Genomic DNA, 23,019 nt, shown 5'->3' on the forward strand with positions numbered 1-23,019 from the left:
AAAGCAGTGTTTCAACAAAGGGTCCCCAAGTCTTCACTCAGTTTGCCAAAGGGTTCCACAACACAAAAAGGTTAAAAACCCCTGGTAGTGGAAAGAGAGTATGGAGGAGGGGTCATGAGACAGACTCAAAACCCAGCTTTATCATTTAACCACAGGCAAGGTACTTGACCTCTCCGTGCTTCAGTTTCCTCAGCTATAAAATGGAGATAACAATAAGAGTTCAATAATAACATCATACTCAGTGAAATGCTAGAGTACTTGGCCTGGAGTTAGGAAGACCCAAGGTCAAATTTGACTTCAGATACTTACTAGCTATGTGACCCTGTTTGCCTCAGTTTCATTAGCAGTAAAATGGGGATGATAATAGTATGTATTTCCCAGGTTTATTCTGAGGATCAAATAAGATATTAATTATAAAGCTCTCAGCATAGTGCCTGACACATAGAAAGTGCTATATAAATTCTAACTCTAACAACAACAATAATAATTATTGTGTATAATATAAATTATTATTATTATTATATATTATTAAACTTTAAGGCACTTAATACATACTATATTATTATACTTTTTATAATTGGGCTCATAACAAGTAGATGCTATTTTTATACCTTATGATATTATATTTTACATAAAAATTCTATAATACAAAAATGCTATAATATATAAAATATTTTATTACACATAATATGCATTATATAATATCAATCTAATTGCATTAATATATATAATACAATAATTTTAATCCTTACAAAAACTTTTTTGAAGCAGGTATTATTATTATTATTATTATTATTATTATTATTATTATTATCCCTACTATATAGAAGAAGAAACTGAAAGAAGTCAGTTGACTTACCCAGGATCAACTAGTAAGAGTCTGAAGCAGAGATGAGAACTCAAATCTTCTTGACTAGAGAATCAGCACTCTATCCTTCATGCTACCTAGCTGCCTATTTAGCTTTTAAATAAATACATGTGTGTATTTCCCCAGTTACATGCTAAAATAATTTTAAGCTTTTTAAAAAAATATTGAGTTTCAAACTTTATCCTGTCCTTCCTTCTGTTCCCTTCTCCTTGAGATTGTAAGTGATATGATATAGTTTATACATGTGCAATCATACATGTCTATTTACTTTCACTACTTTCATAGGGTGGTTGTGAGGAAAATCCTTTAGAACTAAGAGTGGTTGCTTTTGTTGATCCCAGAAGACATAGGAATGAAAAGAAATAAAGTAATTCTTCTCCCCTTTACCTTTTGATCTACTTGGTACCCTCTTACCACTTAGGTTTCCAATATGTACCATACTGATCTCAAACTGTTGTTCCAATATTTCCTTCAATTGTTTTCATGTCTGTGTACGACATATAAATTCTGAGCATTTAAGAAAGTAGAGGCAATATCGTCTTTATTTATTGTCTCCTTTTTCCCAATCCCCTTTCATTATAGTTTATATCAAAAAGTGGGCTCTCAGAAATGCTGACTGACCAGTTGTGGAATTCTTGCTGCTTGGGATGAAAATGAATAATTTTCTTTGACCTCTGAGTACTTAAGGATTAGGTAGGAATTCTAACCTCCAAAAGGGTCCATCAAGTCAAAATTTTTGACTCAGATATCTGCTACTAAGGATACTTTGTTGTGGAATGAGTGTCAGAGACACTCAGATACTCAGAGACCCAATCCTAGCTCTCTCTTGCTTGTGACCTGGAGCAATTCACCTAATTTCTCTGGGTCTCAATTTCTTCATCTGTGCAATGAGAAGGTTGGACTAGATGATGTAGTGATCCTCTTGAAGCATAATTCCCCTACTTGAAATAAGTCTTTAAAAGTTTGACCATTCCCAGGGCAACTGATATTGGAAATAAAGCATCTTGAGTTCCAACTCAGTCTTATATTTGATGATTTTAAATAATCAATCTCCCATTCCTGTTTTTTAGAGATACAGTTGTGAAATGCCTTTTAAAAAAGTCTTAGAGGACTAAAGTAAAAGAAGAGACCCCACCACCACTACCACCACACCCACAAAGCATGCTAAATATTAGATATACCAAATCCTGTAGTGTGATCTCCTGCTCGGTACATATTAGGTTTCACTTTTACTCTACTCCAGCCAGGGCCATCTTTATCTTGATAGAAATTGCACAGATTTTCTTCAAAATCACAGCTTGCTTCTGAAGCATCAAAAGAGACCCCTGCAAGAAGTAGATCACTGGTTATGTATAAACATCTGAATGGAATACATAAGTCTGTCAAATCACAGGAGGTAGGTCATAGTATGTGATATACTAGGAAAGAGCACTGGGCTTTGAGGTTAGAAGCCTCCTCTCTTTTTTAAATTAAAGTTATCTTGAGGAAAGCTTAGAATCATGTATTTAATTTTAGGGGAAGATCCCCATGCTCATGAAATCACAGATACCTTTATGAATCTTGGTTGTATTTTCCTGAAATGGTATTCTCTTTTGGAGAGTCTCTGTTCTCCTGATTCTTTTTTTTTTTAAAGGCAAATGGGATTAAGTGGCTTGCCCAAGCCCACACAGCTAGGTAATTATTAAGTGTCTGAGACAAGATTTGAACCCAGGTACTCCTGACTCCAGGACCGGTGCTTTATCCACTACGCCACCTAGCCGCCCATGTTCTCCTGATTTTTAAAGACAGCTTTCTCACCACAATATTTTGAAATATCTTTAATTTCACTTTACTAATATTAATAGTATGTCAGTATCTATCTGAAGAAATCATTGCTCTCTATGGCAATTTTTTCTTCAGAAAGTCAGAATAATCGCTTTATCTGTGATTCTGCTACTTCTGTTCAGCTTTTATGAATTCAGACCGAGTTTGCCAAGATCTAATATCTCAGGCTAGATTACCTTTTGGGAATGGATATAATTTTTGCTTTTTAGGTCTAATCCCAAAAACTCTAATAAAAATATATCTGAAAAACTTCAAAATTTATGGTGACCTTTTGGTTAACTTTGGGATTCCAATGGATGGATTAATTTACTCACCCCTCTGCATCTTGGCAATGAAAACTCAAATTACAGTTCAAAGCTTATAGATCAATGTCTAGTTCAGATATTAGGAAATCATTCCCCAAAGCAACAATTGATAAAAGTCCAAGAATTTGACTAGTGATTCTTTAAAGACCCATGTAAATTTCCATGAAAAGAAATGATCTTAACTTGGTAGGCATTTGACATTTCTGAAGTGGGAATCATATTCTTTTGTAGGTCAGAAAAATAGATTTCTATTCCTAAAGGAATAGATCTTGAAAAAAAATTGTTTGAAAAAAATCTCAGAAGGGAAAATCTAAAAGTAAAATGTGAAAAGTCAAGTCTGATAACAGTATTCTTGATTCCAAGGCCTGCTTAGTACTTCTGTAAGGATTATCTTGTTTACATTTTGTATCAATTTTACATAGGCTTATTTATGTATATGTTGTTTTCTCTAATAGAATGTTAGCCTTTTGAGGGCTTTTGTTTCTCTTTGATTTTCGTTTTTGTATCCTCAGCTGTCAGCATAGAATCTAACACATAGTCAGCTTATAATAAAAGTCTATTGACTGATTAATTGATAAAAATCAAGAAAATAATCTTGCTTGGAAGACAAGTCCAATTTATGTTAAATTTCAAGAAATAAACAGTATAAATGAGTAGAGGCACTGTGCTAAGTGTTTTACAATTGTCATTTCACTTTATCCTTATAAAAAAATCTGGGAGGTAGATGCTATTATTGTTGTTTAGTAGTGTCTTAACTCTTTGTGACCCCATGGACCCTAGAAGGCCAAACCCCTTATCCTCCACTGTCTCCTATTATTATACCCAGCTTATAGTTGAGGAAACTGAGGCAGACACAGATTAAGCTACTTGCTCAATGTCACACTGTTTAAATGTATCAAAAGCCACATTTAAATTCAAATCTTCTCAAGTATAGTCTCAGATAAGCTCGATTGAGTTATATAGCCTCTCTCTAGGCTTCTGTTGCCTCATTTGTAAAATGAAGGTTTATCGGATCATTGATATAGATCTGGGAAGGATCTTACTAATCACATAGTTTCAATCCTTCATTTTACAGAAGAATTCAGCTGAAGAAATGGAGGTCTAGTAAATCCAGAGAAGTGTAAATGATTTGTCCATGATCACACAATGACAGCAGAGCTGGGATTCTTATTCAAACGAGGTGATTTTTAAGAGCTAAAGCTATAGGATTCTATGAATGTCATAATTAGGCTATAGGATGTGGGGATGACATAATAGAAAAATAAGAAAAAAAAGCAACTGGAAGTCTCTGAAAATGGGCCAGAACAATGAAATAGTACTCCTTTGTGTAAAGTAGAATTCTAGCAAGTCAAACAAGATCATAAAATGAGAAGATTTTTCAGGATCAGAAGAGGGGCAACAAATTAATTGCTTTTCCCAACCAAGGTTTTATAGATGGTTAGGTATTGATATTGAAGATCTAATTAAGGTAGGAGTCATTTCTGAGTCACAATAAATTAGAAACTCAGAAGAGTTAGATATTTCTCATCTTTTATTCTGTACCATGGAGCTGAACCCTGCTTCAGGCCTATGGATTTTGAAGACAGCTTTGTGTTCAGATCCGCTACCTGGGGGTAGCTGGGTAGTACAGTGGATAGAGCACTGGCCCTGGAGTCAAAAGGAACTGAGTTCAAATTTGACCTCAAACAATTAATAATTACCTAGCTATATGACCTGAGACAAGTCACTTAAACCCACATTGCCTTGAAAAAATCAAAACAACACCCCCCCCCCCAAAAACCCCTCAAATTATCTACCCAAAGCCAAAGATTTGGAACATAATATGATTTTTTTTCCTTCTAGGTATCAAAGGTGCAAGATAAAGGCGAAATAGTAGACATTTTCTGATGAAACTGAAGGCTCTAAACTATATAAAAAGGGATTCTGTTTCTAAGACTGAGTCAAGTCAGACATCTGCTAAATGAAAATCATAAAGCAGATTTCAGCTGACTGATTCAACAATTTAGTTCTCTCGTCTTTTTTTCTTTTCACTTTCCATTTGATAGGACTCTGTAGGTGGTTTTCTAGTTATTAGCCAGATCTTGATGATCAGATCCCAGAAAACATTTAAAGATACTGAATACTAATAGAAGGATTTATGAGCGAGCCCCCTTCCCTAAACTCCATTTCCTATAGGTGTATTCTCCCTTACTAGAGAGTAAACTTCTTGAAGACAGCTCACTTTTGAATTTTTATCCAAAACACTCAGCAGTATATGCTTCACATGTAATAAGCACTTACTAAGTTTACTCTTTTCCCTCCTATCTTCTCTTCATTCCTTCCTTGCTTCTTTCCTTTCCTCCCTCCTTTCCTTCCTTTATTCCTTCCCTCTTTTCCTTCATTCCTTCCTTCTTCCCTTCCTTCCTTTCCTTTCTTCTTCTTCCTTCCCTTCCCTACCTTCCTTGCTCACTTCCTTGTTTTCTTCCTCCCTCCTCTTCTTCCCTTCTTTCCTTTCTTCCTTCCTTCCTTCCTTCCTTCCTTCCTTCCTTCCTTCCTTCCTTCCTTCCTTCCTTCCTTCCTTCCTTCCTTCCTTCCTTCCTATCTCACAGATGTGCTTATTTGCAGATATACTTGTGGAATAAATATCATAATTCTAGTCAAAGTTGTAACAGTTAAAATTGATCAGCTCCCTTGGCAAAAGGCCCAAACTTCTGTTCTTTCTCACTCTTAATCTTAGCTAAAAAATGTAGTAGAAAGGAATTTACACTTTTTTTCAGATAACCTGCTAGATGTACATATGAATCTCACTTCATGAAAATCTCTTTGAGTTGGTAAAAATAAAAAAAAATTAAGATTATCAAAGTAAACAATCCAGGTGCAAGTTATTATTAACAAATAGAACAATGCTTGAGGAATTCTATGCAAAAGAATAAGAAATTATGTGTGAAATATTCACCTATTTGGACACTATTTTGATTTGAAGAATTGACCTAATTGAAGACTAATTTAGTGTCTTAGTTTTGTTCTAGATAAGTAGTTTTGCACAGAATGTAGATTTGATTCTGATTCTAATTCTAACCAGGATTTGCTGTAATACTTTGAAGGATTTGTGATTCCATTTATGGTGCTCAATGGTGCAGACTATAGTCAATCCAAGGTTTCTAATCTCATCTGTTGCTCATCCATGTCTTCTTGTTAATACTCTGGGAATAAGGAAGGGGATGGAGTATCTCACCCATTATCAAAGAAAAAATATTGATCTTATATTTTATGTTTATAAAAATTACACTGTAATTTGGCTTTGGGGAGTTGAGTATACATATAAATGGCCTTATATAGTACTTACAGGTTAACAAATTATTCTACATATATTATTTCATTTAATACAATAATTCAGTGTAGTAGATGTTTTTAATTATTCTCATTTTATAATGAGGAAAGTAAGGTTAGGCAAAGTTTTGACTTGTTCTGAATTATACAGTTACTAAGTATCTGAGGCAGAATTTGAATTCAGTCTTTCTTAACTTCAAGCACTTAAAACTCTTTGCATTGTGCATCACTTTTTGTTCTCACTATCCTTCCATCTCAGCTTCTCTTCCAGGCCTGCACTTATTTAATGTTATTCTTTATGCCTCTTCTTCATTGGTAGCATGCCACAAGCTACTTCCACTTACCAGATGCTACTCTCTCTGTTGCCCTTTCAGGGACCCCATACTCTAATTTGCAGAGACCATTGATGAGTTTCAGTCATACAGAATGCCATAAATTGGCATTAAATTAAAAAGTTAGAACTTTATTTCAGGGAGAGGTTTGGGATTTGGGATCATTAAAAACTTCATTGTTAAGTGAAAACTGAATATTTTAGTTCTATGTTTGCCAGATTAGTACAATTCCTTCTGGTCTTGGGGTCAGGGGTGGGGGTGGGAGAAATGAGATTCAGTTCATATTCTTTATAAAGAAATTTCTTTGGTTACATCCCTTATAGACAACACCAGAACTTTGATCAAAACTGGCAATAGATGGAATAGCAAGATGGTGCAGTGAATCGAGCACTTACTAATTACCTAGCTGTGTGACCTTGGGCAAGTCACTTAACCTCATTGCCTTGCAAAAACCTAAACAAAAAACTGGCAACAGTTATATCTCAAATGAAAGTCTTATGACAGAGGTCAAATTTAGACATATGGTTTGATTCTCTATGGGCTGGACAGACAGACAAGCAGATGTAATTGGGTCCTTGCAATTTCTAATACTCTCTCAGTTCTCTCATTGAGAACTGAGGTTTGGACAATTTTTCTGTCCCTTAATCCAAAATCTTTTTATTTTTATGGTCCTAAAATGCTAAGAATGAAATGTGCTGTTTTTATCCAGTGAAACAGAAGAAAAAAATATTCTTTCCTTTTTTGAGAGTTACAGTTTTCATGGAAGTTGTTAGATTGTCCAAGATAAAGACATATAACTTGAATGCTCATTTTGTGAAAGTATAAAATTAAATGCTTGTAATTCTCTGTCAGAAACCAGCATAAAGAAACTGAGGCATATGCTATGGTCATTATGGTCAGGAAATTTGGAATGTCTCGATCAGTAACATTGAAGCAGAAGATTAAGTTTGTAAAACAGATGCAAATTCATCATTTACATAGTTATTAATGAAGTTAGAAGGCCTCATTAGTTAATTAATTCACTCACTCTTCTTGATGGGAGTTGAGGTAGTAAGCATTCTTTTATCATAAGTCCTTAATAAGCATGAAAGCTTAAGGAAAGTTGGCTGGATTTAGATGAAAGGAACTGGGTTCAAATACTGATTCTATGCAACTTTAGAGACAAACTACTAAACCTCTCTGGGCCTTGGTTTCTTCTTCTATAAAATGAGGTGCTTGGACTAGGAAGGTTCTTCTTATCTCTAAATCTGTAATCTATGTCCTATTCTAGTTAATGGTGATAAGTAAGACATATTCACACTTAAAAATAGAGGCCAAGGAAAATGGAGATCCAGTTATACTATGAAAAAAAAGGGGGGGGAGGGACCTCTAGAGGAAACAGAGTCCAATCCAATATAATAAACATTGCACAAGGCATTGCACTAGATAGTTAAGATATAAAGATTAAATGAAAACCAGATCTTGAGCTCAAGGAATTTACATTCTATTAGAGTATTTTAAAAAGTGATCAGATAAATATATACAAATGAATGAATAGATGGAATAATATTAAATGCTTACTATTTATAAAACACCATGCTATTTATTAAACATTTACTATTTGCAAAATACTGACCTAATTATCCCATACCTGATAATTAAAGGGAGAAAGCATGGACACCTTGAGAGAATCAGGAAAAGTTTCCTGTAGGAAGTGGCTTTTGAGTTGAACCTTAAAAGAACTTTGGGATTCCAAGAGGCAGAGGGGAAGAGGAAGTACATTACTACATGAGGGACAGCCTGTGTATGGGATGAATGCAGGGAAGGGAATAGAGAATTCAGGGAAGAGAAAATGGACCTACTCTTTTGAAGCATAAAAGGTTTTAAGGGGAAAGAATGTGAAATAATCCTGGAAAGAGAGGTTGGATCCAGACTGTAAAGTGTTTTAAAATGTCAAGCAGAAGAATTTGCATTTTATCTAGATGTCCTGGAGTTAATGACCTAATACTGACCAACTGCTATCACTTCTAGGAGGTGAGTGACTATGACAGCCAGATCCCCAAGAAGTTAGAGGAGAGTTCATCCTTGCCTGAGTAAAATTCCTCACATTATTTTTTTAGTTACCTCACCTTCCTCAGTACCTTGGCTATATTCACATACAACCATGACACCTCTTGCTTTCCATACCTACACTCTGCTCTGATAAGCAAGGTTCAAAACTCAGCAACGACTGATATTATGGGACTAGATTAAAATATATCACTTAAGGAAAATACAATTCAGGAGAACACTAGACAGGAGGATACAGAAAACAAGATTCCTTACCTGTCTGGTTATGGCAATGAACTGGAGAGAAAGCAATATCATCTAGGGCAATGTATCCTCCCTTGGGACCATTAAAAGTAACTTCAAAGACAACCTGCAGAAGAAAATGATATTCTATCAACTGTCTAAATATTCTGTGAGTTGACTTAAGTGCACTTACTCAAGATTTATGATGGTCTGGTTAAGACTAACAGACGATGCAAATTCAATTTCTACTTAGTAATTCAGTGTTGTAAAGATAAAATATCTGGTAAGGTACTTTATAATCCATGGTCAGTTTTAGAGATTATGAGAAGGAAGCCACCAGGTTTCAATTTCCTAGTGAATTCCCTTTTCTCCTCTTGGATCGTAGTTATGATAGTCAAGTAACTTGCTGTCAGAATGGCAGAATGAAGATTTTATTTTTCTTTAAGAACTGAAAGGAATAAGAGCTTTTTCTTCAGAGAGATGTCAGACTGGTCTCTGCTTCCTGCTCTCCACAGGGAACTCCATTTAACTTTGGTGGGTTCTTTCTTTGCCTCACATATGGAATTCTATAACAAGCTTAGGAATAGAAATCAATGACAGATGAACAAGAATCATTAAAAGTTCTACCTCACTGGAGATATCATTGACTCTTGGAGTCAGTGAACTAGGTTGAAATTCCATCTCTTCTCCTTTACTATATGTGTGGCCTGGGGCAAGTCTCTTAACCTCCCTGAGTCTCAGTTTCCTTACATGGAATATAAAGGTTTGACTAGAAGACCTGTGCAATCTCTTCCAGCTCTAGCTCTATGATCCAGGTAGGTTAGGATTATAAGTATAGCAGGCAGGGCAGTATCAGATACGATCAATGTGATCATATCAAGTATTTTTCTTCACTATATTCTTTTTTATCTTTGTTTCAGTATCAAAGAGGGAAAGATTTTCCACTTTTAGAAACAAATTATAATGCAAAGACAAAAGGCAACATTGAAATGTGTTTTTTTTAATTTAAAAAGATTCTACTAATTATACACTATTCTATTATTAAGCATCTACAACATGACAGGCAGTAAACTAGACACTGGAGATGCCTATATAATCAAAGGAACTTATAATCTATAAAAATCATTTTAATGATTGAAGAAAATCCTCCCACTAAAACAGAAGCAAAATCTTTCATTCCAGTAGCTTGCAACCTGCCCAGGCATGGTAAATGGCTAGAATGCCAATAGATTTTAAGTTCCTCGAGTGGAGGCACTGGTTTTGTTTCTGTCCTATTTCCAGTGATTATTTCTGTTTCTGTCCTGTTTCCAATTATTATATAGTCAGTGCTTAATACTTTTTAAATGGATTAACACTGTTAAGTCCCCATAAAACATGCATTATGATCTGTATTAATAAACCTAAGGGATCTTGTAAATGTGCCCTTTGACCACAAAGGCATTGGCGAGAATCATTCAAAGGACCAATACAAATCTTTCACCAGAGCTCAAAAAGTCATTAAATTCAGAGAATGCTGTATTTCAATTCAGTCAATAATGTAAAATAGCATGTCATAGAGGAAAGAGCACTAGACAGAAAATATGAACTTGAACTATCTCATATGATAACTCACTGTAAAATTTGGGGCAAATCACTTCCCCTCTCTGAGTCTCAGTATGTAAAATAAGAGGTTTGGACCAGATAATAATAATAATAATAATAATAATAATAATAATAATAATAATATCTAGCATTTATATAACATGCTAAGTTTAGTAAAGTACTTTACAAGTATTACCCTCAGAACAACTTTGTAAGATTATTATTATCTCCATTTTATGGATGAGGAATCTGAGGTAGACTAAGATGAAGTGACTTACAAAGGGACAAACAGGTTGCAAGTATTTGAAGATGGATTTAAACTTGTGCCCTCCTGGCTTCAGGTTGTTCTCTCCACTGCACCAATTAGGTAGATGGTTTCTGAGGTTACCATCTCACATAAAGGGAAAAGCAGTAGCTTATACCAGTAAAATATATCTTTAGGTATCATTTCTTCCCAATGAAAACAACAATAATCTCTCCAGCTTTTATCTCCCTAATAAGCATGCCCATTTGCTTCCTCCTAACTCATGTCAGGTGTATGGGCTAGTTGCATTTCTTTGACCTAACCAACAATTGGAATTTTGTGCTGATTTCATTACTAATGGCAGACAGTGAATTGACTATTTTTTTTAATCCCCAAAGGGTGACAATTTGCTTAAGATCTCATGAAGTTGTGGGTGTTTTTCCTTCCCTGCTTCTTCCTTTGAATGAGATATATTTCAAAATTACAACTCAATAATATATATATATATATATATATATGTATATATGTATATATATATATATATATATATATATATATATATATATATATATATATATAAACAAATTCCAGGTATAGTAAATCTCTTACTGAAGTAGCACCTTTTATTTAGGAGAGCCCAGAACTTATTGGAAGGGTATAGGGAATATGGTCCTCTTAGAGGATACTAAGTGTGTGATGGCATATGGTAAGATATTAGAAACAATTTTGGATCAAGTCCACTCTGTCTAGTATTGCATTATTAGAAACTACTGGAAAGTAATCAATTTCAAAATTTCTATGACCCCAGAACAGCTGCTTTTCCTTAAAGACATCCCAAACTTGTCCTAGACAAGTTGTTCTCCCTAATCAACAGTTTTACCTCACCCATGTTTCTGTAAGAGGACAATATTTCTTTTAAGATGCTGTTTTGTTGCCCAGGAAAACATCTTTTTGATGTCAGGGAAACATAACCTTTCGGCCACAGTCCTCTGGCAATGAATACATTTTCTAGGAGTGGCTTAAGCAATCTCTCAGTCCACCACTGTATCATTTCCTTAACTACAGCATGTGAGTCCAGGAGGGCCTTTCACTAGAAGAGGCTATTCCAATTACTTACATGATGTATGTGACTGAGCTTAAATTGTGGGATGTTTCATAAGCTCTTAGATCAAAGACTTTTTATGATTGGACCCAGGGCTAGGACACCTTTGTCGACATACAGTCAAAATAAGATCCAACCAAATTGTAGCTGGTGAACATATGAATCATAATTATGATCATGGTATAATAATCATTTTTGTCAAATTATTAGAATCTTTTGGACATAAGAACTAGAAACTATTCTTGGAAGGGAATGGGAGTATTTTCAACATATGTGATATCATAATAAATGCATATGATGATGCTTCAGGGGAGGGAATGTGGTCTAGGCCTGAGTCTTGATTTAAGTGACTATTGCTGGGGTTCTAGTCTTAGGGAGCTGCCTGGTCCACTGATAGTTCTATTAACTTACCTAGGATTACAAAGTGAGTATGCATATTTAGAAGGATTTGAGTCCAGTTTTCCCTCTCTCTCTCTCTCTGGGCCTAAAACTCTATCATTACAGAACCAGAAGAACGTTATCCATACTAATAGCAACATTGAGTGATGATCAGCTATAATGAACTTGTTCATTTCAGCAGCACAACAATCAAAGACAATACTAAAAGACTTGTGATGGAAAATACCATCCATATCCAGAGAAAGAACTATGGAGTTTAAATGTAGCCCAAAGCTTACTATCTTCAATTTTAAAAAAAGTTGTCTTATGTATTATGTCTTTTTTTCTCTCTAATTTTTTTTCGGATTTGATTTGATTCTTCTTTATATGTATACCTATATTAGGTTGTTTTCTGTCAAGGGGAAGGGAGGAAGGAGGGAAGGAGAAAAATATAACTCAAAACCTTACAAAAATCATTGTTGAAAGCTAATTTGAAAAAATAAATGAACAATATATATATATGTATATATATATATATATATTTTTTTTTTTCCCAAGGCAATAGGGTTAAGTGGCTTGCCCAAGGCTAGGTAATTATTAAGTGTCTGAGGTCAGATTTGAACCCAGGTACTCCTGACTCCAAGGCTGGTGCTCTATCCACTGCACCACCTAGCTGCCTTTGAACAGAATATTAAAAAAAATATTCAGGTCATGGCAGATTCATTGTTGTCAGTCTTATTTAGAGAGAGAGGGAGAAAGAATTCTTGCGGGTTTTTTTTATTATCTGGGGGAAAGCTGCATAAATAAATGTCATTGATTTCTGCAGAATATGGGGCTTTTGGTAAGATATTTCCAAGTATGAATAAGATCAGAGAAAAGATTCAAACTCCTTCCCTCATAATCATGCACATGTGAGACACATGGAGCTATATTCAAACAGACTGAAGCTAGAATTGAAACTTTTCAGCATTGAAACTGGCATTGAAAAATGTTTTTAAGAGCTCCATTAAAAACACATTTTAACCTAGGAGTTTAAGTGAGGATGATAGAAGTTTGCAGAATAGACCCATATCATTAAGTCTATGAGTCATTTGACTTTTGTAGAAAGCACATAATTTTCTTTCCTCTTTAGGCTCTGAGCTCATAGGAACTTTTCCATTGGAGTACATGTACAAAATGATGTCTTATGTGACAAATGACTAGGAAATAATACATCCTTTGAAGCAGACAGTATTACTTTAGGTGGGTTGTGTTACAGAAGGACTATATCAGGAACCAAGGAACACATTCTTTAAGTCTATACACTGGATAAGCAGGTCTCATCATGCAAAAGTACTTACAGTAAAATATCTCTCTAGTCCTTTGCTTATGAAAGGGGGAAAGCTGCAGCTAGTAGAGAAGTGAAAATGGAGGGATAAGAATGAATAAAGATAACTAGTGTATACTTTTTAACAAACATTACAGTCAACAATAAAGGCATTGAAAACAGTGACTAAAGATCCTAGTTGTTATGGAATTTCTTAAAAAAGAAATTTCAGAAAAGGGCAATTATTATACTTTCCTCCCTTCTCAAAGGCATTTAGGTGACACTGTGGATGGAGCACCAGGCTTGGAATCAAGAAGATTCATCTTGTATTCAAATCTGGCATCTAGACACTTACTAGTTGAGTCACTCTGGACAAGTCACTAATCCTATTTACTTTAGTTTCTTCATCTGTAAAATGAGCAGGAGAAGGACATGGCCTACCACTCCAGTATCTTTGCCAATGAAAACTCCAAACAGGATCAAGAAGAGTCAGATGTGATTGAAACTTCTGAACAACAACAAACCACTCAATTATAGCCTGCGCATTCATCCATAGACACCTCTATAGGTATAGAAGGATGTCACTCTCTGGGAGCAATTCACTTCTAAATCTAATGCAAAGCAGTCATTATGGTTTGCAAGATAATGATATAGTCAGATTTGTGCTTTAGGAATATAATAGGTTGAATGATTTGGTAGATATTTGGAGAATGGATTGGAGAGAATTCAGGCATGAAGACCAATTAGGAAGTTATTACCAACAACAACAACAAAAAGATAATTAGTCTTTCTCCTTGTTTTTTTTCCCCCAAGGGAAACTTTGATAACTGGCAAAAATGAATAAAAGAGTATCTTTCTTTCTCTTAGATCCAGCTCAAGTGTCATATTCTACAAGAAGACTTGACTGATTCTTCAACTCCTGGATTCCCTCCCAAGTTATCTTGCACATAACTACTTAGTGTACATTTGTATGTATTAACTCTATGTTTATGATTTATATATGTATGTATGTATTTATATGTGCATACACATATATTCACAAATGTATGTGGATATATTGATGTATGTGTATATATAATACACACTCATTGTGAGAAAGAATTGTTTGATTCTTTGTACTTGTATCCCTATTACCTAGCACAAAACCTGGCATATCATAGGTGTTTAATAAATAAAAACTAGTTGTCTGATTAATTGAATGAGTTTCACTTAAAGAGTTCTGAGTCTATTGTGCTTATTTCAAGATCGATTCTACTTAAAAGAATCATTCAATAATCTTTATATTTTATTCCCTGATCTGATAAAGAAATGTAAAGAAATGAAAGATAAATAATTAGAAATAGAAACCTGCCCTTATTTAATTTTGGTAGATTTCATTTGAAAGGCTTTGGTGGCGGGGGCATGCTGTGACCATAGAAAAACTAATCATACCTCTGTTGGGTATGGAGCACTGAAGTCAACTTCAGCTAGGTTCCATACTTCACTCATAGAACTATCAATTTTCCATATCTCTTCGTAAAGTCCACTGGTATCCCGAGTGTAAAGGGTGAAAACATTGTCATTTCCTTGCTGGAGCTGGTAATAAAAAGACAGGCAGCCAGACATAGGAGTCGTTGTTCTTGGGGAGATGAGCTGGGCAACTTCTTGGAAGTGCTTGACGTAAACAGAATCCACATACATATAGTGGCCTTAAAAAAGAAAGGTGGTGAGGGAGGGAAGCATAGAGAGAAGAGTTTTAAAAATACATGCCATAGATGAATCTCTTTAAATTATCCTAGAGGAGCCTTTATGTATTTCCTAATTTAAGTAATATGGCCTCATGTAATTTTTGAGAGGAAGAACCTTGGGTTCTCATATACATAAAATTAAAGAATATATGATAGCCAATATGTTATAAAAATAGGACAGAGTTTTAAAGTTTGCACATATCATACAGGACTTATTTGAGCCAAGTATTTTATATATATATATATATATATATATATATATATAATATATATATATATATGCTAATCCATCTGTTAATTTTATGGTAAACTTTTTGGCAGTTAATGGCAATGCTCCTAATTTTTTTTATCTGAGCGTTATCATCAACTGGCACTGTCATTTCATAGATATTAATGAAATGCAATTTCAAGAGAATGATTTTTAGTGACTGTTTTCAAATATTTTTGGATCACAGTTTTAATAATGTCCTCACATGCATTTTGCAGGTCATCTATATTCCTTAAAAAAAAAAAAGAAACACAAATCAACTTCCACTAATGTTTTGGCAAAGATGTTTTGACAAAGCATGAAAGTGGTGTTGGATTCTTGAAAACTATGTCAGTGAAGACCTAGTTCTGGCAGGTCCTACTAATATGGAAGCCATATGATGAAAGGGATAAGGTGTTAGCCTAGAGTCAAGAAGGGGGAGATTCAAATCTATCCTTGGATACTTTTTTAGCTGGGTCACTTAATCATTCCTGCCCTCAGTTTCATAAAGTGTAAAATAATGATGATATCTACCCCATAGAGTTGTTATAATAACTGAATGATATTTTCATATAAATATATACTTACATATAGACATACAAACATATATGTATATACATATAACTACACACATATACATATATAACTACATACATCTATATCTATATCTATATCTATATCTATATCTATCTATATCTATATCTATATCTATATCTATATCTATATCATCTCTCTCTCTCTCTCTATCATCTCTATCTATCTATCTATCTAAATATACCTAGCTAGCCTTTATAGGAACAAACATGCCACATATATACATGCCCATCACATACAAGCACATATATGTATGCACACATATAGACACATGTATACATACAGTGCTTTGTGAATCTTAGAGTCCAAACCAGTAAGCTGTTATTACTTGACTTATTTGGACTAAGATCGAATACAATATGGTTCTAGAAACATACTGCATTTTTAGCTAAGTTAGAAAAGGATTCATTGTAGGTAGTGATTCTTTTTTTTCTGATTAGCAATTCAAGAAGACAATCTACTAAACATATAGAAGGTTTGTGTTGGTGTTGATGAAGGAAGTACCTACCCAGATGAAATCACAAATCTTTGACATAAAATAGAAATAGTTTAACCACTGGTAAATCGACCTTACTTCCTATATGATGTTTCTAAACCATATTTCTTCTATAAAACCAGAAGATTGTAAACATTCTGAGGGCAGATGACTCACCTTTTTTCTTTTGCCATTTGCCTTGCCAACTATACAGATTCCATTTTCAAGAAACCCTATTGGGAAAACGAGGACTGGATGGAAAAGTATGGGCGTTTAAATAGTTTTTCCTCTCTCTGGTGTTGCTAACATTCCCAGAGAAGGAAAATTACTGTGTAGGAATTGGAAATATCTTGAAGATCTCAGGAGAGTTAAAGCAAATTTGGAAGTACTGGCAAAATATCTTTGCAATTCCATATGTAACCCAGTACAATGTTCCAAATACATAATGTACTTAATAAATGGTAATTGATTGACAGAGATTTAATTGACCATTTCATCATAGGAATCTGCAATCTGATTGCCTGAGAATGTATTTTCAGGAGCCCACATCATTATTCTCATTATAATTCTTAGGAAAATGTCCAATCTGACTAGGATACACCAGCATAGAAGGTAAAGACAAATAGCTTCAAGATCTACTTTTACCTTAGAGTAAGTATAAGAGGAGTCCTTGACATTCATCTTCTGTGCATGACCCTTAGTTGAATCCCTCCAAATCTTATTCTTCACCCATTGCTAATATCCAGTTTTAAAATTGGTGTCTTTTTGGGGGGGGACCTTTTTTTGGTGCAGTGGATAGAGGACAAGACCTGGAGTCAGGGAGACTTATCTTCTGTAGCTTAAAACCCAGCCTCAGATACTTACTAGTTGTGTGACCCTGAGCAAATCACTTAACTCTTTTTTGTCTCAGTTTTCTTATCTGTAAAATGAGCTAGAGAAGGATATGGTAAACCACTCCACTTTCATTGACAAGAAAACTACAAATGAAAGAGTTGGATATGACTGAAAAGCAACTGAACAAAATTTTTTTATATCACTGTCATTTTCAAATTTATCCCTCCCTCCAACCCTCCCCCCCCAAACCATTTTCTATAGCAAGGAATAAAGAAAAGGAGTAGGAAAAACTTTTTAACACAACTAAGTGATTTTTGACATTATATAAATATCTCTCACTCACAATCCCCTCTTCTGCAAAAATAAGAGAGTGAGGTATATTTTTTTTCATCTCTTCTTTGGGTCTGATTTTAGAGCATTCATGGTTTTAAAGCTGTTGTTGATCTTTCCATTTTCATTGCTGTAGCTACTGCATATATTTTTTTTCCTGGTTTTACTTTCTTTACTCAGAATGAGTTCATAAAAGTCTTCCATGATTCCTTTTATTTTTCATATTTATTTTGGCAAAGTTATACTCTATTTCATCTGCTTAATCATTACCCAAATAAGGTATTTTTACTTTATTTCCAGTGCGATAACTACTTCCTAACTCACCACACCATTTATCCCTTTTAACTGCTCCTACATATTACTGTTATGATAAATTTCCTTATTCCTTCTGATCTATCACTGCCTTGCTCATAGACATCAACAGTTTTCTATAAACTCTAGGATAAAATCAAAGTTCTTCACCCTGGCATTCTTGGCCTTTTATAATTTGGCTCTGACTTACCTAGCCAGTGTTATTTTATATAAATCCTTTTACCTATCAGTCAACCAATAAACATTTATTAAGCATCTACATGTTTCAGTCATTGGACTGGAAATATAAATATGAAAAAAATAAAGAAGACTTTGCCCTTAAGGAACTTACAATCTGATGGAGGAAAACAACACACAAAAGGATGCTGAGAGGCAGGAGAGGAAGAAATGTTGGAGGTGGGTGAAGGAGAAAGTTCTCCACTCAGGATGATGATGGAGAGGAATCCTAAAATAGGTCAAGTGCAGCTAGGTAAAAAATGAGCTGTCTGAACTAAGAAGGCTCCATCCTCTAATCAGAGAGAATGAGGGTACTGATGAGGTGGAATACTATGACTAGGAGATCTTAAAGGATACTGAGGTTATCTCAATAATGAGTTTTCTGGGGCATTTGGAGAAGTCACTCAGAGAAGTCTCAAAGTATTATAAGAGTTATAAAGGGAAGGATGGTGTAGTAGATGGAGGGCTAGTTTTAGAGTCAGTAACATGTGGATATTCAAGTTCTGATACTTTGTTTCACCATGAACAAACCATTTGACCATTTTCTATGCTCCAGACCATTTTCCAAGACTCCTAAAATACAGAGACTTTGTTTCTCTACATCAAACTGGGAGCTTCCTGGTAACAGGAATGGACAAAAAAGCCATGGCCAAATCAGATTATTTATGATTCTTTGCTTTTCCCTGTTAATTTTTTAAAATATGTTTTTAACTTGTTATTTTCTCCACCCAGAAAGTCCTGCCTGAGGTCCTCCTCAACCTTTAGTTGTTGCAGACTTATCTGTCCTTTAAGGCTCTAATATTTCCAACTAGAAGTGGTTTCTCCCCCTTTGAGATTACTTTGTAACTCTCTTAAATGCTTACTACATTGTACCATATAATTTTAATTATTTTCGATATACCTGTGAGAAAATAAGCTACTTGAGGGTAGAGGTTTTGTCTTTGAATCTCTCTCACCTTCTACCAGGGTGCTACACACAGAGAAGATGCTCAACAAATGTTTTTGAATGAATTATAAATGCAGTTTTCTATCTGACAGAAATATGATAGTTCTCTTCCCACGGAGATTGCTTACTTTCTGTATGGACAATATTTTAATCTTTGAATTTGCAATTTTAGAGCTTCATTAGCAATTCATGCATAAGACTCTTAGGACCAAGTCATGCATGATCAAATTTTGGTATGCACAAAAAAAAAAAAATCAAACAAACTTAATGTACCTTGCCCAAAGTGAGTCAGTAGAGCTGCTGGGAATAAGACCAGAACTGCTGACATCAAACCACCAGACTAGACCAAATTCTGCTACCCCTTTCTTCTCAGATCATTCATCTATTGCCAAACCAAGCTACATCTTTTTGGCAAACTGTCAGTTGTAGCAAGTTTCTCACTGAGAAGTGAAGGGTAGTGAATGATAAAATAATATAAATCATTCAGCAGGAAAGAGAGAGGAGTTGATTCAGAAATCACCTTTCAGGTGTAGGCCAAGAAATGCCAGGACTTGGGAGTGATGTACAAGTCTGGGGTCTGGAAGCTGCCAGGTACATGCTGAACTGAAAGCAATCCCAAGGGGCAGGGTGGTAGACTCTGTGTCTGTTATTCCAGTGGAAAATCCTGATGAGTGGCCTGGCATCCTGAAAATATGCCTGGCTGGCTTTGGGGAAGTCAGCCACCCTTCCTTTAGGAAAGGTTACCTCTGGATCCTTTCTGTTTAGAGGATCCCTTAGTCAATTGGATTTTTCCAGGTCTTTCTGGTTTATGTACATATGAATGGAATTAAGTGTAGTTTCATAGCCTATTAGGGGAGTTCTTCAAGTCCATTGGTCAGAATGTCTAAACTTTTAGATATCTGTAACTGAAAGCAAGACATCTGATTTTTTTCTAAGAAGAAAAAAGAACAGTGAGTTCCCATGAAATCACAAATCAAGAACTTCTATGTCAGACTCATTAAAGCTATAAGTCCACATCACCTGTCAAATCACAAAAGAACACTAAAAGAGGTTAAGGTTGATGAGAGGAAACAAAACTGTTGAACTAGCTGAAAAAAACAAATCACACAGTCATGATTTCTGCTAAAACACACTTGTTTCAGGATTAATGCATGTAATCTTGGTGTGATTGCCCTTGTTTCCAGGGAAATCACTCTGTTAATTTAAGTAGACATTTCATTTTTGAATTAGAAGACCCTGGCAAATGACCCTTTGATTTTATTTATTTATTTTTTTGATTAAGTAAAGAGATTTTTAAGGGGAGTTCTTGAACTTTTATTTTCAAGCAGTCTGACTAACCAACAATCCCTACTGATTATTCTTGGTTTGATTACATAAGAATAGGCTATATGGCATAGCTGTGAATCTGCGCTGTTTTCACTCAACCTGAGCTGTTTGTAGCTATGATCAAATGAAAAGATCTCTCTTGGAAAGGGGAGAGCTTAGTTTCAAGAAATTTATTTCAATTGGAATAGTTCGAATATAGAAAGGATTTAGTATTTCCAGAGAAGGTCCTTTTGATTTTTTGACATTCAGTTTTCATGGATTTAGGGGACGCATATGAGATTACAGTAAAAGTCATGTGACACAGGAATCAAGGGATAGTATTAAAATATAGAGTGTTAGTAAGATGATAGACTGTGGACAGCTAGGTGGTGCAGTGACTAGAGTGCTGGGCCTGCAGTAAGGAAGACTTGAGTTTAAAATCTAGCCACAGATACTAATTAGTTGTGTGACCTTGGGCAAGACTCTATTTGCCTCAGTTTTCTCAACTGTAAAATGATCTGGAGAATGACATGGCAAATCAATCCTTACGTCTTTATTCTATTTTATGTTTTTTTTAATTGCCATGTTGTCAGATGTGCCAACTCTCTCCCTGCTTTTCCAAAAGTAGAAACAGAAAGCATTGATACATTTTTTTCATTCCAATAATTCATTGCTCACATTATTTTATAAACAATTCTATTCCTGTTGTTAAGGAAAGTACAGGATAGTAGTAATAAATGCTTTAAATAGGGGAATAATTCAGTTTCACTTCCTACAATATTAAAAAAAAGAGCATGCCTAAATCAGAGCTCAGAAAAAATAGAATAAAATTCTCAGCCACTCCTTCATAACAGGGATATTCCGTTCTTATAATTCTGACTATATTGATCTAGTGTCCTATATAAGATAAACATTTGGGGATAAACTTCAATTTTTTGGTTCTTTTTACATATTTTGTAATAATTTAAAAATAATTTAAAATTTTATTTGTTCAAATTCTCTTTTCCTAAAAATGCAGTTCACAGTTCAATTAGGTTTACATTGTGCAAAATGTGATACAGTGGGCCCCCATAATAAGACTTTATCTGCCTTTTCTCTTGAGAGATCTGGATAATCTTCTTTCTGCCTTGCAATTTTTTTCTTTTGGTTTGCTTTTTCTCTGTAAACCCAGAACAACAGAGTGAGGGCTTCTAGAGAAAGAATGATAGTGAAAGAAGAAATAAACAGCATACACATGCTTGAGAGAGAGCTAAGTGATTTAATCTGTACTTTAAAATCAAAGTTGATTGATAGCATGTTAAAAAGCATAATGAAATGTCAAAAGTAAATGAGGAATCCCCATTCTATTTTTAGAGTATGATCTCAGTTTGCTTTGCAACTGTGTTCCCATCTAGAGGTTTGAGTCTGACAGGTACTACTTTTCAAATCAAAATTTTAAGTAATAAACTTTTAAAATAAAAATATTATTATTTTAGATTAACTAAATAACTAAATAATAAAATAATCAAACAAATTAAATAAATAGTAAAATAAATTAAATAAATAATAAAAATAAAAATATTTTTATTTTTAACATAAATTTTGAAAAAGTAATACTTTAAAATTTACCAAATTCTTTACATAAATTGACCTATTTTAGCCTTATAACAATCTTGTATCATAGTCACAATAGGTATTATTATCTGCTTTACAGATGAGGAAAGAGAAGCATAGAGAAGCTAAGATTCCTGTCCAGGTTCTTATAACCTAGCTACCTAAGTGCCTATGGTGGTATTTGAATGCAGGTCTTCCTCTCAGCAAGTCAATCCTCTATCCAGTAAGCATTCTACCTCTAGAAATCATTGTTCTTCTTTACGTAGTGCTTTAAGTTTAGCTTTTAGGGTGAACTGAAATTCAATATGACCTTAAGACTATAATTATATGACAATAATTGCAGGTAGCTTTAACATTTCCTTTTTAGAACTTTAATAATTGAAATCAAGCTGTTATCCTTCTAAGCAGAAAGTTGAATTCTTACCTGTACTATATAGTTCAATTCAAATGACACCTCTTCTTTGAACAATTTCCTGAACAGAGTCTCATCCCATACTTCACATAGTACTTTCCTTTGAACATTTAAATAAACTTATCTATCAAACAATATTTAATAGTATAGTTAACAGTTTTTTGCCCTGTTCAATTTAATTCAAGAATAATTATTAAATACCTGTTACATACATGTCATTGAAGACAAAAATAGAAAAATAAAAGTCCCTACCCTAGAGATGCTTACATTCTATTGACCATGGTTAAGGAGAAGTCAGGATATGATCCATATTTTCAAAAATATCAGGCTAACTCTCTTCCCTTTTTTTATCTTAAAGGCATTTATCAACACTGAAATTATTGCAATTATTTTGGAATTTTGCTCATTCCATTTCTATCAAGAGGTATAATGGAAAGATCTCTGGTTGAACTAGAACAGCTGGTTGTAATAGAAACTGACTGTGTGACCTTAGACTCAATCACTTAAC

General features: G+C 34.4%; 1 protein-coding gene across 2 annotated transcripts in view; it reads right to left on the reverse strand.

Moving 5' to 3' along the window:
- The window catches only part of MAMDC2 (MAM domain containing 2), a 212,589-nt gene that overhangs the window by 72,537 nt on the left and 117,033 nt on the right, over positions 1-23,019 (reverse strand). For both annotated transcript variants that reach the window (XM_074207395.1, XM_074207396.1), the window contains exons 6-8: positions 14,952-15,208; positions 8,943-9,036; positions 2,050-2,193 (exon numbers count right to left, since the gene is read on the reverse strand). In XM_074207395.1, coding sequence (XP_074063496.1) covers positions 2,050-2,193; positions 8,943-9,036; positions 14,952-15,208 — 495 coding nt within the window. The remainder of the gene's footprint in view (positions 1-2,049; positions 2,194-8,942; positions 9,037-14,951; positions 15,209-23,019) is intronic.

This window comes from Macrotis lagotis, chromosome X (assembly GCF_037893015.1).
Source record: "Macrotis lagotis isolate mMagLag1 chromosome X, bilby.v1.9.chrom.fasta, whole genome shotgun sequence".
NCBI classification, from domain to species: domain Eukaryota; kingdom Metazoa; phylum Chordata; class Mammalia; order Peramelemorphia; family Peramelidae; genus Macrotis; species Macrotis lagotis.